General features: G+C 43.4%; 1 protein-coding gene across 2 annotated transcripts in view; it reads right to left on the bottom strand.

The window, feature by feature from the left end:
* npm1b (nucleophosmin 1b) overlaps positions 1 to 17177 on the bottom strand; it is a 30413-nt gene extending 13236 nt beyond the window's left edge. Inside the window, exons 1-8 of one of the 2 annotated variants that reach the window (XM_080465954.1) lie at positions 17069 to 17177; positions 16400 to 16482; positions 14706 to 14825; positions 14491 to 14584; positions 14056 to 14147; positions 13093 to 13187; positions 12943 to 13006; positions 8306 to 8413 (exon numbers count right to left, since the gene is read on the bottom strand). In XM_080465954.1, the coding sequence (XP_080322080.1) occupies positions 8306 to 8413; positions 12943 to 13006; positions 13093 to 13187; positions 14056 to 14147; positions 14491 to 14584; positions 14706 to 14825; positions 16400 to 16482; positions 17069 to 17117 (705 nt within the window). In that variant the 5' untranslated portion in view covers positions 17118 to 17177. The remainder of the gene's footprint in view (positions 1 to 8305; positions 8414 to 12942; positions 13007 to 13092; positions 13188 to 14055; positions 14148 to 14490; positions 14585 to 14705; positions 14826 to 16399; positions 16483 to 17068) is intronic. The other variant, XM_080465955.1, reaches the window with a different exon arrangement.
* Between the last annotated feature and the right edge of the window lie 2194 nt (positions 17178 to 19371).

Below are 19371 nucleotides of genomic sequence, written 5' to 3'. Positions count from 1 at the left end.
CAATCTGAAGGAACCTGAGGCAATCTAAAGTAACCTGGGGCAATCTGAGGCAATCTGAAGGAACCTGAGGCAGTCTGAGGCAATCTGAAGGAACCTGAGGCAATCTGAGGCAATCTGAAAAAACCTGAGGCAACATAAGGCCATCTGAAGTAACCTGAAGCAACCTGAGGAAATCTGAAGTAATCTGAAGCAACCTGAAGCAATATCAGGCAACCTGAGGCAATCTGAAGTAATCTGAAGCAACCTGAGGCAATCTGAAGTAACCTGAGGCAACCTGAGGCAATCTGAAGTAATCTGAAGCAATATCAGGCAACCTGAGGCAATCTGAAGTAATCTGAAGCAACCTGAGGCAATCTGAAGTAACCTGAGGCAACCTGAGGAAATCTGAAGCAGCCTGAAGCAATATCAGGCAACCTGAGGCAATCTGAAGTAATCTGAAGCAACCTGAGGCAATCTGAAGTAACCTGAGGCAACCTGAGGCAATCTGAAGTAATCTGAGGCAACCTGAAGCAATCTGAAGTAACCTGAAGTAACCTGAAGCAACCTGAGGCAATCTGAAGTAACCTGAGGCAACCTGAAGCAATCTGAAGTAACCTGAAGTAACCTGAAGCAACCTGAAGCAGTCTGATAATCTGAGGCCGTCTGAAGCAATCTGAGGCAATCTGAAGCAATCTGAGGCAGTCTGAGGCAATCTGAGGCAATCTGAGGCAGTCTGAAGCAATCTGAGGCAGTCTGAGGCAATCTGAAGCAGTCTGAGAATCTGAGGCCGTCTGAAGCAATCTGAGGCAATCTGAGGCAGTCTGAGACAATCTGAGGCAGTCTGAGACAATCTGAGGCCGTCTGAAGCAATCTGAGGCAGTCTGAGGCAATCTGAAGCAATCTGAGGCCGTCTGAGACAATCTGAGGCAGTCTGAGGCAGTCTGAAGCAGCCTGAGACAATCTGGGGCAGTCTGAGAATCTGAGGCCGTCTGAAGCAATCTGAGGCAATCTGAGGCAGTCTGAGGCAATCTGAGGCAGTCTGAAGCAATCTGAGGCAGCCTGAGACAATCTGAGGCCGTCTGAAGCAATCTGAGGCAATCTGAGGCCGTCTGAAGCAATCTGAGGCAGTCTGAGGCAATCTGAGGCAATCTGAAGCAGTCTGAAGCAATCTGAGACAATCTGAGGCAGCCTGAGGCAGTCTGAAGCAGTCTGAAGCAATCTGAGGCCACGTTTACGTGTACACAGTTTAACCCCCCCCCCGGATATTTCCCTCTCTATGTTTAAAGAAAAAAATCTCCATTTACACTGACCCTCATATCCACCTGGTTCAGAGCTGCTATGAGCAGCCAAACCTGTAGGGGGCAGTGTAGCAAGAAACATGAAGCCATGATAGCCAATCAGAATCCTGGAAAAAAATAAATAAAAATATCCGCCTACCCGCCATTAGATGCAAACAGAGAAACAGATTTGATCCAGATCTCCAGTGTGGCCGGAGTTTTCAGGAATCATCGTTCGTGGTGAGTCGGAGCTGTTTTATGTGTGAACGTGAGGCCGAAACACAGAGAAATATCACCGTCTTTTCAGATACCAAGGTACGTGTAAACGTGGCCTGAGGCAGTCTGAGGCAATCTGAAGGAACCTGAGGCAATCTAAAGTAACCTGGGGCAATCTGAAGTAACCTGAGGCAATCTGAGGCAATCTGAGGCAATCTGAAGGAACCTGAGGCAATCTGAGGCAATCTGAAAAAACCTGAGGCAACATAAGGCCATCTGAAGTAACCTGAAGCAACCTGAGGCAATCTGAAGTAACCTGAAGCAACCTGAAGCAATATCAGGCAACCTGAGGCAATCTGAAGTAATCTGAAGCAACCTGAGGCAATCTGAAGTAACCTGAGGCAACCTGAGGCAATCTGAAGTAATCTGAAGCAATATCAGGCAACCTGAGGCAATCTGAAGTAATCTGAAGCAACCTGAGGCAATCTGAAGCAATCTGAGGCAATCTGAGGCAGTCTGAGGCAATCTGAGGCAGTCTGAAGCAATCTGAGGCAGCCTGAGACAATCTGAGGCCGTCTGAGACAATCTGAGGCCGTCTGAAGCAATCTGAGGCAATCTGAGGCCGTCTGAAGCAATCTGAGGCAATCTGAGGCAGTCTGAAGCAATCTGAGGCAGTCTGAGGCAATCTGAGGCAATCTGAGGCAGTCTGAAGCAATCTGAGGCAGCCTGAGACAATCTGAGGCAGTCTGAGACAATCTGAGGCCGTCTGAAGCAATCTGAGGCAATCTGAAGCAGTCTGAAGCAATCTGAGACAATCTGAGGCAGTCTGAGGCAATCTGAGGCAGTCTGAAGCAATCTGAGGCAATCTGAAGCAGTCTGAGGCAATCTGAGACAATCTGAGGCAGTCTGAGGCAGTCTGAAGCAATCTGAGGCCGTCTGAAGCAATCTGAGGCAGTCTGAGGCAATCTGAGGCCGTCTGAGGCAATCTGAAGCAATCTGAGGCAATCTGAGGCCGTCTGAGGCAATCTGAAGCAATCTGAAGCAATCTGAGGCAATCTGAATCAGTCTGAGGCAGTCTGAGGCAGTCTGAGGCAATCTGAGGCCACGTTTACGTGTACACAGTTTAACCCCCCCCCCGGATATTTCCCTCTCTATGTTTAAAGAAAAAAATCTCCATTTACACTGACCCTCATATCCACCTGGTTCAGAGCTGCTATGAGCAGCCAAACCTGTAGGGGGCGGTGTAGCAAGAAACATGAAGCCATGATAGCCAATCAGAATCCTGGAAAAAAATAAATAAAAATATCCGCCTACCCGCCATTAGATGCAAACAGAGAAACAGATTTGATCCAGATCTCCAGTGTGGCCGGAGTTTTCAGGAATCATCGTTCGTGGTGAGTCGGAGCTGTTTTATGTGTGAACGTGAGGCCGAAACACAGAGAAAAATCACCGTCTTTTCAGATACCAAGGTACGTGTAAACGTGGCCTGAGGCAGTCTGAGGCAATCTGAAGGAACCTGAGGCAATCTAAAGTAACCTGGGGCAATCTGAAGTAACCTGAGGCAATCTGAGGCAATCTGAGGCAATCTGAAGGAACCTGAGGCAATCTGAGGCAATCTGAAAAAACCTGAGGCAACATAAGGCCATCTGAAGTAACCTGAAGCAACCTGAGGCAATCTGAAGTAACCTGAAGCAACCTGAAGCAATATCAGGCAACCTGAGGCAATCTGAAGTAATCTGAAGCAACCTGAGGCAATCTGAAGTAACCTGAGGCAACCTGAGGCAATCTGAAGTAATCTGAAGCAATATCAGGCAACCTGAGGCAATCTGAAGTAATCTGAAGCAACCTGAGGCAATCTGAAGCAATCTGAGGCAATCTGAGGCAGTCTGAGGCAATCTGAGGCAGTCTGAAGCAATCTGAGGCAGCCTGAGACAATCTGAGGCCGTCTGAGACAATCTGAGGCCGTCTGAAGCAATCTGAGGCAATCTGAGGCCGTCTGAAGCAATCTGAGGCAATCTGAGGCAGTCTGAAGCAATCTGAGGCAGTCTGAGGCAATCTGAGGCAATCTGAGGCAGTCTGAAGCAATCTGAGGCAGCCTGAGACAATCTGAGGCAGTCTGAGACAATCTGAGGCCGTCTGAAGCAATCTGAGGCAATCTGAAGCAGTCTGAAGCAATCTGAGACAATCTGAGGCAGTCTGAGGCAATCTGAGGCAGTCTGAAGCAATCTGAGGCAATCTGAAGCAGTCTGAGGCAATCTGAGACAATCTGAGGCAGTCTGAGGCAGTCTGAAGCAATCTGAGGCCGTCTGAAGCAATCTGAGGCAGTCTGAGGCAATCTGAGGCCGTCTGAGGCAATCTGAAGCAATCTGAGGCAATCTGAGGCCGTCTGAGGCAATCTGAAGCAATCTGAAGCAATCTGAGGCAATCTGAATCAGTCTGAGGCAGTCTGAGGCAATCTGAGGCCACGTTTACGTGTACACAGTTTAACCCCCCCCCCCCCCGGATATTTCCCTCTCTATGTTTAAAGAAAAAAATCTCCATTTACACTGACCCTCATATCCACCTGGTTCAGAGCTGCTATGAGCAGCCAAACCTGTAGGGGGCGGTGTAGCAAGAAACATGAAGCCATGATAGCCAATCAGAATCCTGGAAAAAAATAAATAAAAATATCCGCCTACCCGCCATTAGATGCAAACAGAGAAACAGATTTGATCCAGATCTCCAGTGTGGCCGGAGTTTTCAGGAATCATCGTTCGTGGTGAGTCGGAGCTGTTTTATGTGTGAACGTGAGGCCGAAACACAGAGAAATATCACCGTCTTTTCAGATACCAAGGTACGTGTAAACGTGGCCTGAGGCAGTCTGAGGCAATCTGAAGGAACCTGAGGCAATCTAAAGTAACCTGGGGCAATCTGAAGTAACCTGAGGCAATCTGAGGCAATCTGAAGGAACCTGAGGCAATCTAAAGTAACCTGGGGCAATCTGAGGCAATCTGAAGGAACCTGAGGCAGTCTGAGGCAATCTGAAGGAACCTGAGGCAATCTGAGGCAATCTGAAAAAACCTGAGGCAACATAAGGCCATCTGAAGTAACCTGAAGCAACCTGAGGAAATCTGAAGTAATCTGAAGCAACCTGAAGCAATATCAGGCAACCTGAGGCAATCTGAAGTAATCTGAAGCAACCTGAGGCAATCTGAAGTAACCTGAGGCAACCTGAGGCAATCTGAAGTAATCTGAAGCAATATCAGGCAACCTGAGGCAATCTGAAGTAATCTGAAGCAACCTGAGGCAATCTGAAGTAACCTGAGGCAACCTGAGGAAATCTGAAGCAGCCTGAAGCAATATCAGGCAACCTGAGGCAATCTGAAGTAATCTGAAGCAACCTGAGGCAATCTGAAGTAACCTGAGGCAACCTGAGGCAATCTGAAGTAATCTGAGGCAACCTGAAGCAATCTGAAGTAACCTGAAGTAACCTGAAGTAACCTGAAGCAACCTGAGGCAATCTGAAGTAACCTGAGGCAACCTGAAGCAATCTGAAGTAACCTGAAGTAACCTGAAGCAACCTGAAGCAATATCAGGCAACCTGAGGCAATCTGAAGTAATCTGAAGCAACCTGAGGCAATCTGAAGTAACCTGAGGCAACCTGAAGCAATCTGAAGTAACCTGAAGTAACCTGAAGTAACCTGAAGCAACCTGAAGCAATATCAGGCAACCTGAGGCAATCTGAAGTAATCTGAAGCAACCTGAGGCAATCTGAAGTAACCTGAGGCAATCTGAAGTAATCTGAAGCAATCTGAAGTAACCTGAGGTAACCTGAGGCAATCTGAAGTAATCTGAAGCAACCTGAGGTAACCTGAGGCAATCTGAAGTAACCTGAAGCAACCTGAGGCAATCTGAAGTAACCTGAAGCAACCTGAGGCAATCTGAAGTAACCTGAGGCAATCTGAAGTAATCTGAAGCAACCTGAGGTAATGTGAGCAAACAGAAGCAATGTGAGGCATTCTGATGGAACCTGAGGAATTGAAGGATCAGATTAAGGGTCCTGCTACTCAATGTAAAACAGTGTCAATCCACATATTTAGTTGTTTAGATTTTCATTTCATTGAGAAGCTTTCAGGAGTGTGACAATTTAAACCAGAACACAATAGTTTGACTCAGCGATGTCACATTTCATATTAGTTCAGGAGACACATTCAGTCTGATTTCACCCTGACTCAGCCAGACCACTAGAATAGTGCATAAGAATCTTTAAATTGAACCTTTAAGGTTTTTCTTTGTGTTGTGCACAGTATGCCTGATGCCTTTTATATTTTCACAAAAACCAAACAATTACTACAGAAAAAACACTTCTGTAGCTGTTGCATCCTGGGAGTTTTTACAAACTCCAGGCGAGTTTGATAGTAACCTGGGAGCTTCCATGGTGGCATCACGAGGTCTCACCTCTGGTAGTAACCTGGGAGCTTCCATGGCGGCATCACGAGGTCTCACCTCTGGTAGTAACCTGGGAGCTTCCATGGCGGCATCACGAGGTCTCACCTCTGGTAGTAACCTGGGAGCTTCCATGGCGGCATCACGAGGTCTCACCTCTGGTAGTAACCTGGGAGCTTCCATGGCGGCATCACGAGGTCTCACCTCAGGTAGTAACCTGGGAGCTTCCATGGCGGCATCACGAGGTCTCACCTCTGGTAGTAACCTGGGAGCTTCCATGGCGGCATCACGAGGTCTCACCTCAGGTAGTAACCTGGGAGCTTCCATGGTGGCATCACGAGGTCTCACCTCTGGTAGTAACCTGGGAGCTTCCATGGTGGCATCACGAGGTCTCACCTCAGGTAGTAACCTGGGAGCTTCCATGGCGGCATCACGAGGTCTCACCTCTGGTAGTAACCTGGGAGCTTCCATGGCGGCATCACGAGGTCTCACCTCTGGTCTCACTGTCGTGTCGCTACTCTGAAGAAATGCGAATGATTTCTTTGAAATGTTTCCGGGTTGGCAGCTGGACTGGAGCCTCTCTGGGCCGGTTTTGGTCCACGGGCTTTATGTTTGACACCTCAGGAATAAAGGCTTGTGATTTAGAACAGCAGAGTTAAATGTGTCTCGTCGTTTGGTTTGATCTGGACTTCAGATCTTAGAGTGAAAAATTAAAAAGAAATCTTTCAATAGAAGTCACCACTGATTCCGCTCAGTAGAAATCGTAAGTCAGTTCTCTTGTCGTTCTTGAAGCAGTTTTAATCCTGCAGGAGTGAATCTGCAGAACGGGCAGGTAGTTTGGAGGAATCATGTGTGGTGAGAATCGCCATGTTTGTTCCAACTAAAGGAAACTGTTGCAGAGGATTTTAACTCTTTCTGCAGAGTTAAACTGTTAGAACGGGAAAAGTTGAGTCAATTTTTTTATTTTGTTTTTAGATATTTCTGTTTGTAAATTTTAATGGTTTCCAGTTTTGATCAGATATTGAATCGTGTTTTCAGGGAAAGAAGAAACATTAGAAAGAATACTATGCTGGCGGTTTTCTGGACAGTATGTCATCCCTGAACTGAAATGGTTTAAAAACTCATTCTGTGGTCACAATCCTCTGTCGGCCGTTCACACACAGTCAGGCGATTGAAGGGGGACTAAAGTCAAACACAGGATATTAACTGCGACAAAACAAACATGGGGACAGAACGACTGCACCACACTGGACGTTTCAGAGGCGATTCAATCAAACCAGAATAAATATCACCCAATCTCTGTATGGTGTACCAAACGCTGCCAGCACAGTGAGCTCACCTTCAGCACAACACATTTACATTGGGTGAGATGAACCATCAGCTCAGATCAACTTGCTCTTATTGCTCAGAGCAGCAGATGTGGAATCAATCCCAGGTTTGAAGGTTCCTCTTTAAGGATCAATGGAGAGAAAGAATCTCCCCAAGGGGATCAATACAGCTTTCTTTCTCTTTCTTTATTTGAATTAGATTTGACGTCAGGATGTTTATCATGCAGAGTAAATCTTTAGAAACTCCACCGTACAGACAGAAGATGAAAAGATGAGAGCGCCACCTATCATACATCCTGAGTTACAGCCGTGGCACAAAACATCCTTTAAATAAATGATACGATTCTGTTAATAAACCCAACTGAATAATCTGTCAGTCCCTCTGCAGTGATAAATTGTTCCACGTGTTTCTTTGGTCCTGTTGAGGAAGACTTTGTCTCATTGTGGGCCGACACGAGGATTAATCTGTAATCTCTGCTTTTTACACAGACGTGTAAACTTGCAGAGGAGCTCGCCAATTTGTTCTTTCCAGATATACGTGTGAGCTGCGGGGGGGCGAGGGGCATCAAAGGTGGCTGCAACCCAAGACGTTGGGGTCAAGCCGAAGGGTCGCGGGTTTAAACCTCGCCCCAGGAAAACCCGCTTGGAGGTCAGGTGTGTTTGCTTAAACACAGCCAGAGTTCAAGCTTCGGCTGTCCGGAACATTCCACCTGAGAAATTAACTATCAGGTTGAGCTAATTGCAACATGTATTTATCACATTCCTCCGCTCTGGAATGACGAGGCCCTCCCAACTTTTTTCTTCAAATGGTTTAATGACAATAAATGCAAACAATTACCCCGGTTCACTGATAGCGTTCAGGCTTAGTCTTGTGTTGGTCTGTCGGTGCACAGCAGGAGGTAACGCCTCCGGTCAGACTCTCGTCTTATGTCAACGGTCAAAATGGATCCAATGTTAGAACAAGAGAACATTTTCACTCACTTTAAAAGTGGAAGTTAGTGTGATTATATGACCTTCCAGTGGCCAGCTTTAATAAACGGCTGTATTGAAGTGGTGGATGTGACACGGCCTCAGCCATACCTGAACCTGGGGCTTTCCTGCAGATCCTGCAGATCCTGATGCTTTCCCTGCTGAGCCGTTCTGGTTCCCGGGAGTTTTGCTGGGCTTTTTGGGGGAAGACTCGGAGCTCTGAAGGAAACAAACACATCCTGAGTCAGATATCCTGATTCATATTTAAATCTGAAGAAGAAACTCCTTACATGGAGGTAATCCCTTTAAATGAAATCCGTTATTTCTTCTAGTTGCTGACATGAACGTTCTCTGACCAGGTAAACTGGTTCCATGGATGTTAACAGTGAAGCCCCACATAAAGTAAACCTGCCCTCTCATAAACACACAGGTGAAGGTCTCTATGTTTAGGACGGCTGTCAGAATTCATTCAGACTCCTCCTCCACCACCTCCAACTCAAACTGTCCGTTTACCAGAATGTAACTGACGGAGCAAATGTTCTGAACCTGAGGCGGAGCTCCAGATCAACGCTGCGATTCCTTTCTCATCAGATAACATCACAGTAACTATCACAGTATTCTCTCATCAGATAACATCACAGTAACTATCACAGTATTCTCTCATCAGATAACATCACAGTAACTATCACAGTATTCTCTCATCAGATAACATCACAGTAACTATCACAGTATTCTGTCTCATCAGATAACGTCACAGTAACTATCACAGTATTCTGTCTCATCAGATAACATCACAGTATTCTGTCTCATCAGATAACATCACAGTAACTATCACAGTATTCTCTCATCAGATAACATCACAGTAACTATCACAGTATTCTGTCTCATCAGATAACATCACAGTAACTATCACAGTATTCTCTCATCAGATAATCATCACAGTATTCTCTCATGTTTGATGGAAACAGAAGAACTGAGTTCTTCTGTGAAAACGCTGACAGCTGAAGACGGATTATAATTGACATCTGCACAGTTTGCAGTTGATTAATCCTCTGCAGCTTGTTACCATGACGTGCGCTCATTATTTCCTCTGTAAGCCCGAGTACAATGAGAACATGGATGCTGCATGTGCAGATGATTTATTTTATTTTTTAAATCCAGCAGCATTTCAGGATAATGTTCCCTCACAGCTTCTTATTTCAGAAAGATGTTTTATTTTATACGTCATCTTATTGACCTGTTGTTAATTCACGTAATTCAGATGTTTTTATGAGTTTGAATCATTTTTCCTGCATTTTGTTTTAACTATCTCAACTTATTTCAAATTCAAAATGAGAAAACTGTCAAATGTCTTAAACATCTGATGTTTTATATGAGCAAGTGAGGTTTTGTGAGTATTACAAATCATTACATGTTGTATTTATCCACAGGTTACCTACTGCCTCAGCCTTTTCAGAGCTCCGGTTATACAAACTTTATTCCTTCAAACCTTTTTTAATCAGGTATGTGGCACTCTGATGTCCTGGCATTGTTATCCACAATAGAGCCTTCAAATTAGGTTTCCATTTCTTTCAGTCACTGCTGTAATTACCTTGTAATAGCCAAGGCAAGTATGTGCACTTCCTGAGCACAAACCCTTTTCTTTGTTTTTATTTTTTTGCAATGTAATCATTTGTATTCAGTTTGGAATGGACCACAGGCATAATTACTGTGATGACACAACTTCTACGAAGCAATTACACATGCAATGTCTGTAAAACACACTTTTCACCCTGCAAAGATATTTTCTTTTAAAAAGTGAACAAAACTCAGAGGAGAAGAGAAGTTAGATCCTGCTGTCATTTTCTTGCACCAAGTAGTAAACCATCATCAGGCTAACAGCGAGGAAGACTTTGTAGGAGCCACTATGATCCAGCCAACCATTCCAACTTGAATTTCTGGGGTCAATTTGTTCTGTGGGAGTTGCTGAAGTCTCCATGATGATGGACCTCGCAGCCATGGTGTTTTTAAATGCTGGTTTCATAAAATGAATTGGGTTACCTGATGGTCACACAGAGTTTAAATGTACTTTTTTTCAGCAATAATCTACTGCCAGAAACCTTATTGTACTCTTGTGTGATGGACATTTCTCCAAACGACTAGAACCAAGTGTGTTCCAGGAAGAATTTGTCTGTGAGCACAGGCTGCAGAGCAATCAGCAAACACAAGCTAAAGTACAAGCACTGGCTTGTGTTTCATGATGTACCTCATGTGGCATTTCAATGGAGACATTATGAAGGAGCAGAAGTACTCACATCTACCACAAAAATTAGACACCTGTCTATTAAACATCTGTTTATGTGACTACTTTAGCACGTAACTGCACATAATTAACAAATAAACAGTCTAAATCGCTCTCTCGTAATTCAGCTTAGTGTTTTCCTTGTTCTTTTATCGAGGCTGCACGGCAGGTCGGCTGCCTCAGTCTGAACGAGCGGTGCACGAAGTGCAAAACTCACAAAAGTTTGATCAAGAAATACTCAACACTGCAAGTTCAGGAGGCAACAACACCGAGCGGCTGAGTTTAAAAGGAGCTTTTACTTTATAATATGTGAGCATGCAGGGAAACCAGCAGATTCATTTTCAGTGTCACGACGTAACGTCTCATAGGTCAAAGCAATCAGGGTCAAAATGTTGTAAAAAGCTTTAAATGAAAACCACAAGCACAAAACATGAAGGCCAAAGATCAGATTAAAAAAAAACATGAAATCAAATGAAACTCCAAATCATTATCAAGTGACCAAAAAGTGAGTTTGATCAGTGAAGATCTCAGAAATACTGTGACCTTTAGTAAAGGAAACCAAGGTTTTAAAGTGTTTACCATGAAGAAACAATCCAGGACCATCCAATCACTACCTTCTGATTTTAAAAAAAGTGGATTTGAGAAAGTTAAAGAGCACTGTTGTAAAATACATTTGTTGGTGCGCAGTACAGTAATGAAGCCCAACATTAAACTAAACGTCTGTCCTGGAACTCTAAATGTTCCCAGCCCTCCTTTCTTGAGCTTTTCATTATCAAATAACGAGCGAGGCCTCAATGGAGCTGAAGAGAAGGACTGAGCTCTGGGTGGAAGACAAGCGAACCAAGCAACAGGTGACAGAAATTCTCAGCTGTCGTCCAACCCCGAGGGAAGGACCGGCCTTCACGTCGCAGGTATGTGCATCTGCCCTGCTTTGATCTTTTGCCTGGCACAGTTCGCACTGGGATAGCGTGCTTCAGGAAAAAAGAAATCACAAACAGACATCGTCCTACAAATGAGGCAGATACACACACACACACACACACACACACACACACACACATACACACACACACACACACACACACACACACACACACACACACACACACACACACACACACACACACACACACACACACACAAGCAAGCGATTGTGGTAACACGCAAAAACAAGTGTTCAAAGGAAAAAGCCAGGTGCAAAGCTGAACTAGCATGAGAACGATAAAGAGGAGCAATCATATTAACAGTGGGATGACAGAGGGACAAAGATATGCAGCGTTTCAGAAAAATAGTTTGAAGATGTTCCCCCTAAGAGTGTGTGTGTGTGTGTGTGTGTGTGTGTGTGTGTGTGTGTGTGTGTGTGTGTGTGTGTGTGTGTGTGTGACTGTACTTTTACTACTCTGCAGATATGTTTCATGCAATAGACCTTTATTGTTGATGTCTGCACACAGTGTGCAGACAGTCAAATGTGCATGCTCCTTTAAGTGTGTGTGTGTGTGTGTGTGTGTGTGTGTGTGTGTGTGTGTGTGTGTGTGTGTGTGTGTGTGTGTGTGTGTGTGTGTGTGTGTGTGTGTGTGTGTGTGTGTGTGTGTGTGTGTGTGTGTGTGTGTGTGTGTGTGTGTGTGTGCGTGTGTGCGAGACGGTGAGAATTCAAGCAGATTACAGAGGAGAAATGTGATCATTACACCACACAGACCCTGTGTTTTACTCCAGGAAAACAGGTGGGTACGTGAGCGGGCAGGAAGAAAAAGTTGGATGTTTCGTCTCGTACAAAGAGCTGGACGGTCAGCGAGTGCAGCGATGGGTCGGGCCGGCTCACATGAAATGCTACCACCACACATCGTCTGTAAATGATGATATAGAAACTAAGAGGAAGCAGGCAGGGCTGACTAACTCCTCTCACACACCTGAAGAGCCAGAAGACTGAGGGGAAGACAGCGGCTGCCCTGACACCTAGTGGTCAACTATATGAACTAATACCTCTCCACTGTCAAAGGCAAAGACTCAATTTGTCACTAATGTTTGGACAATATCTAAAATGTGTGATGCAATGACAGAAACTACATGTCTGGAGGTGAAAAGTATGACAGGAGAACAAAAACATGGAAAATAAGTGAAACTGTTGATGAATAAAGAAAGAGATGTTGTACCTGCTGTACCACTACAAGTTTCTCCACATGCGAGATAAATAAAGGGATATCTTAGATAAAAGAAACTGTTGGTGGATCATTTTGCACGTTACTCTAACAAACACAAAATCGTCTTTATATTTTTGTTTCAGAAAAGTTTTGTTTTCACTCGGCACTGTTCTGGAAACAATGTCCGTTTCCTTGGCAACGGCAGAAACAGTAAGAACCATGTAGCGAGCATGTTGGGCCACTAGTTGGTGCTGCTGCTCGTCTCCTGTCACGTCTTCTCCAGTACGTTCCAGTTCTCATTATTTAAAGAACTGAATAACCTGCCGTACCTTTCTCATCATCTTCCCGACATGTTTCTCAGGCTTTGCGTCTTGTTCATTGCTGTCGTCGTCACTAAAAAGAAGAAAGAGAACTCTGTTAGTGTCTTCAGGTAAAAACGTCACGATGACCGCTTCAGTTCCAAATCAAGAAAATCGTACTTGTCGTCATCATCATCATCATCATCATCATCATCATCATCATCATCATCATCACTCTCCTCTTCCTCATCATCAGAGTCCATCTTCAGTTTTTTCTGCAAGAAACGTGAAAAATCAGCAAGAAACACATTAATGGTGATTATTCTTATTATTCTTATTATTCTTCTTATTAGGAGATGAGGCTGATCGTGTTAGTTCACATTTGTAATATGATGCGATGAAGTATTTGTTATGTTGTCAGAGTGAAGCGGGACTCAGGGCTTCAGGAGTTTATGTCCTATTGAATGATCGAAGGTGAAAAGATTAGTCAATCAATCACTTTAACAATCGGGAATAAATTGTCACATTTTTGTGATTTTCTGAGAGAAATTGGAGGAATTAATAAAAATAAAACCTCCATGTCAGGATTTAAAAGCTGTTTCAGTGTTTTCTGTCCTATTGCCTCCAAATACACCGTCTAGTACTAATTATCCATTATAATACTAAAAAAGCTGCAAATGCTTACAAGTACATGTAGTATGTAGTGAAGCAGGCATGGAGGCGGTTGGAGAACAGAGAAAGACGAGCTGGAGGCAGATCGTTCTTACAAAGCAGTTTAAAGAATTTCCCCAATAAGGTGATTCAGATTCCGATTCCGATTCAGATCTGGATGATCTACTGCGGTGTCCCATGAAGAGAGCAGCCAGGACATAAGGGACAGTAAAAGAAACCCTCCACAACCATCTCTGAGGACGGCTCTGTGTAACAAACTGTCAGGAGAGGAGTTCTGCTTCTGCTGCACCAGTTTCCCTGAAGACCACGAGTCACTCCAAGAGGAAGTGACATCAGTAAGACTCTTTAGCATAGAGCTCTCAAACAGAATGGAGCAAATGGGTTTGTCCTCATGACACTGAGACATGAAGCAGTTTGTCTTCGGGAAGCTTTTTCAGTTCAACTGCAGGAGGAGTGAAGTCAGCTGATTACCAGCGGAGGCTTCTTCCCCGACATCAGGCTTGTAGGTCGTTTCACCGGCGATGTGTTGTTTTCCTCTTCTTCATCATCCGACTCTTTCACACCTGGAGAGTAAACATGTGATTGAAATCTCTTCAGTTCTGATTAACACAATATTATTAATACATTTAAATCCTAAAGATGTAGGAAGAACTTTGAATCGGGTTCAGGAGAGGTTTACCTTTACCTGGGAAGATGCTCAGAAAGTGTTGAAGGATTTCTACATAAAAATAATCCTTAGTCTCATCAATCACTGAAATACTGTTTCATATTCAGTATTTTGTATTTGTGTCTTTTCCCACTTGATCTTACTTTAAAATATTAATGTGACATTTTCGATCAGATTAAAAAACGTGTGATGTACTTCATCATGAGGATCTGTCACACAAACACAGTCCTGATACTCACTAACAAAATGTTGTCCACTGATGTGAACCGGTCCGGACCCGGCCTGAAGGCGAAAGGTGACCGGAGGCGTGATCTCAAATCCACCCAACGTCATCTGACCAATGGAAACACAGAGACCAGAACAGACTCATAATGAGCATCAATCCACTGACCTCTCAATACACTGGCTTCTTATTCTATTCCTGACTGAACAGGCGGTGCTGGGCTCCACTCACAGACGGCAGGACAGACGGTCTCAGGGCCACTAGTGGCACGATGGTGGTCTTCCCATCGAAGGTCAGTCCTTCCACTTCCACCATGTGGAACTTATCCTCAGCATCAGCTCCAAGACACACCTGGAAAACACCAATAAATCCTTCAACGTGATGCTTCAGGATGTCTAGAACTCACGGTGTTTTTGGGTCACTGTCATTCAACCACTTCTACTTCATCTGGGTTCAGTTTAAAGAGTACATGTGTACTTCAAATGTTGTGAGTGTAGTTCAGAGAGTCTGCTGGAAGCTGAGCTTAGCTTCACTGTAGAAAATAAAAAACAAACTAATTCAATATAATACCGAACAAAAGTTTTCAAATCCCTGCATGAAAGGGAGCAGAACAACGGTGCCACTTTATCTCAAATATTCTTTTTCCATTGAAGATCAAAAGCAAAGGTTTATATTAAAGAGTCTGTATTTTTTAGTTTGAAGAGTCTGGAATAAATGGTTCTGATTTAGCCTGAAAAGAGAAAGTTCCATAGTCCAGAGCCTGGGCCTTGTTAAAGTATGTCTCTGATTTAGGAAAGATTTTACCACTGAGGTGATTTTAAGGAGCTGAAATGAAGCAGGGGAACCTTCATGCTTTGATTCCTGTCACTCATGATGAGTTTCGTCTCTTTGCAGGAGGGTTCACAGTAATATGTGGCTTCTACTGCTCATGTGGCTGATTTTAGAAGACGCAATCCTCTCATTGTGCAGGATATTTGTTTTACTAGTTGAAAAACCACACTGTTGTATTGTCCAGGCAGTGTACACTTTGACCCAGTGACACAGACGTTCTCTGTGGTGCGATGAACATTGATGCAGCATCAGCTGGGGAATCACCAGAAGAACACTGACAGAGACAAACAACGCCAAGAGGTGAAACAACCACAGAATGTTTCATTCATTAACCCTGCTTATAGAAACTGTGCTTCACATTTCAGTCTACAGTAGTACTGCACAACACCACTAGGTGGTGCCCGTACACACATTAATCAAGTAAAGCTCTGGTGACAGTGACTGTTGATATATATTAGATACTAGAGTACATGACAGTTTAACTCCACACATTTCCCAGTTTAACCTTTGTAAAGCTTTTTGTTGTGACAGTGAAGTTTCTTACTATTCATTTCTGTAAGATGGACATTATTCCCTCTCCGTCATATTTTAGAGTAGAAGTTAGTTTAGCTCCACACATTACCCAGCTGAACCTCTGGAAATGTCTGTATGGTGTCAGTGGAGTTTCTTACTCTTCATTTATGTATTATTTTAGAGTAGATTAAAAAAAAGCCTGCTTAACCCCACATAGTACCTAACTTGGGAGTTTTTAGAGCTGTTATGTAGTAAAAGATCAACCTCTTGTAACAGTGACGTTTCCTACTGTTGACTGCTGTACAATGGACCTTGTTCTCTCTGTCTGTCGTATATTAGAGTAAATTAATAAAGTTTAACTCCACTCATTACCCAGTTTGACCCTGTATGGTGACGTCCTGCTCATTTCTGTACTATGGATATTATTCTAATATATTTCAGAGCAGATTATAAGAGTTTAACGCCTGTGTAACTGTCCTGTGGAGGTTTCTTCCTGCTCATTTAATAAGATGTGCATTATTCCCTGTCGTGCTCCAGAGCAGATGAGCTGTCAGTAGAACCGTCCTGTTGGAGTTTCTTACTGCTTTGAGTGAAAGCTGCTGCTCGGTGTCATCGTCCTCCACGTCCACTTTAAACTCCCGTTTGTCCGATTTCAGGGTACAACCTGAGAAAAACACGCCGTTTAAAGCCTCAGTGTTTCTGCAGAACACAGAAATGTTCATTTATATCGCAGGACTCTGTCTCAATGTGTATTCTGCACTGACATCGTAGTTGAGGGATATAAAATGTGTATATTTCTGATGTTATACCGTATAAATCAGTAGAAATGTGTATTTACAGTGTATGCATCTGTATAGATATGTTATATCGCAAACATCTGTAAATATGTGTAGTTTTATCGTATGAATGTGTAGTTACATCCATAAATCTGATCTATGTCTGACCTCTTCGGTTCCTCCTCAGCTCAGCGAGTTACTTTCAATAGTAATGGTGTTTGTGGAGAACACTTAAATCTGATGCTATATCGTGTAAATGTGATGTTCTGTGGTGTAAGTGTGTCTAAATGTGAAGTTATATCAGTGTGGTTGCTCTCAGCTCAGCTAGCTAACAAAAGGCGCGCAGAGTAGCGCCGTTAGCTCGCTGATTATTCGCCACAAACTGCTTCACAGCTTATTGATCCTCGAAACGCGGCGCTGACTCGGACTGTGCGAACATCGAAAAGTGAGTTTTATCCGAAGAAACGGGCTCACCAAACAAATACATCTGAGGTCTGCCCAAAGCTGAGGCTGCGTCCTCCATCTTTGAAGTGGGTGGTCACACTTCCGGCAACTGCGGTGACCGACATATGTCTGGGCCAATGGAGAGACGCTACGTCACAGCGACGGTACGACAATAAGAACGAAACGTGGGCGGGACAAATGGAAGGGAGTTTTCTTTTTCCCAGGATGAACGCCAGATAGAGCTGTGGGAGTACAGATTATGATAATACGGATTATGGTAAAGAATAGAATAGAATAGAATAGAATAGAATAGAATAGAATAGAATCCATGATTACTTTAACAATTGCTCCATACAGAATATGGCACACAAAAAAAATTGAAAACAGTTTTCAAAATGTACAAGATTTAACAATGACTCATATATGCACAGAAAGGATGCAGTTAACAGAAAACACAGCAAAGTTACAAGGAGGAGTTATAGATAGAATTTCTGATATTAAAGATTAGGATAATAACAATTAGCAGCAGATTTACATAGGTTATGAAAAAAATGCTTCACAATTCAAAATATTTTAATCTATGTACAAGAAGTACCACATACACATGTTACAGGATTAAAGACAGATGGATGAATGTATATGAAGAATGTGCAGAAAATGACGACCTTTTCAAAAGCATAAGATTGTTGGTAAAAAGTAAAGAAGTGTTCCTTGTGTGTATTTCTTTCGGAGAGCCGACATTTCCCTAATTCCTCAATAATCTTTCCAGGATTCATAATAAGAGTGGGATGTTCTCCCTGACGTCTGCAGCCCAATATGCTGTTTGGACTAAATAAAGAGGCCTTTGGTCAGTGATATTAAAAGTGCAGCCCTGGAGGCCGTTGCAGGCTTGAAGAGTCCTCCGTGGACGTTAAAAATATTGATGATAAAATAGAGAATAGTTACAGTTTATGGGAGACATTAACCAAAATGAAACTTTCCAAAATGCACTTAATAATTTTATGATGCAACTTGTTTGTGTTAGTTAGAAAGCTATAAATGATTTTAAGTGCATTGAATAAGCACTTTTTTTAATTTAGTAAATTGATTGATGACTTTTAAAGCAAGGCACAGTAAATTATAAACCAGATGATTAGTTTCTTGTGTGTTTCAAAGATAAAGGAGGTTATAAATCTTCATTCCTTCATGATAAAAACTTCTGTTGTTCATTACAGGTCAGATGCTCCTAAATTAGTGTTTTAATCCCAGCGTCCAAGCAGCTGCAGCCGGAGATGCTCATTGTGTTGAATTGGTCGTTACAGCCACACAGAGAAGTGCTTCTTACGTGACTCTTCCTGCCTTTTGATTTCAAGTCGTTGCTGTTGCAAGAAAAAACAAGTAACTTAAGCATAAGATGTTGGATGTAATGGTGAAACAGCGGCTGCGTTGTGTGACTGTGAAATGTGTTTGGAAGCACAGTAATGTGCCTGTCACAGGCTCCTATTGAGCAACGGAGCCGCAGCAAAAGGAATGAGTCGTCTTCATGCATGACTGGGAGCTTTAATGTGTCATATACTTCCAGGGCACGTCTACAGATCTGTTCTCATGGCTGACAGAACGCTGATGCACATGGAGTTACTCAACACGTTTGCTCACACTTTCACACAGATTACTGAAAGAGAGGAATTCAGGAAATCATGAGATTCTATTATCAGCACAGAGACTTTGAAGTTTCTCTTCAAAATCAAACTAAAATCAATTGATGAATCTTACTAGTTCCTTTTTCATTCTGTTTTCTATGATTGTTCTTATTCTGAATGTCAAGAGAAAGTAAATGTTTGCTGCTTGTTGGTTGGATGCACTCTGGTTCACAGAACTTCAGGTGTGCATGTCTGTAGAGTCCATGACGTGGCTGCATGCAGCTGAAAGAGAGCGGCAGTGTGATGAGAGAGCCTCGTGTCAGCAGGTCGACTTCGCTCTGAAGTCCCGTCCTGCTGCAGAAGGAGCTTTTCATTCTTCACTTCATTCAGCTGGAACCGACTCCAACCTCCTGGAGCTCCAGCTGAAGCAGCGCCAGCGTCCAACCATCAACTGGTCTGAGTAAGGAGGCAACGAGCGACCGGCTGAATCAAGCTGCTCCAACACAAGCTTATTCAACTCAAAGTCCAGAGCCACACAATCACAGTCCTTTTCTTAGACTTTAGTGTTTTCATACAAACCTGTGGGTTCGTGTCACGGTGGAAGATTTAGTTTTACTTTCTCATTTTCTCTGACAACATTAAAAAGTTCAGTTCCAGTGTCTCTTACTGCTCTGCAGTTAAAAAAAGGTTATTCTGTCTAACCTTAACCTAAAC

This window comes from Lipophrys pholis (genome assembly GCF_963383615.2).
Source record: "Lipophrys pholis genome assembly, chromosome: 6".
NCBI lineage: Eukaryota > Metazoa > Chordata > Actinopteri > Blenniiformes > Blenniidae > Lipophrys > Lipophrys pholis.
Note: the sequence above shows the minus strand (reverse complement) of the source record. Positions and strands in the feature narration are given on the sequence as shown.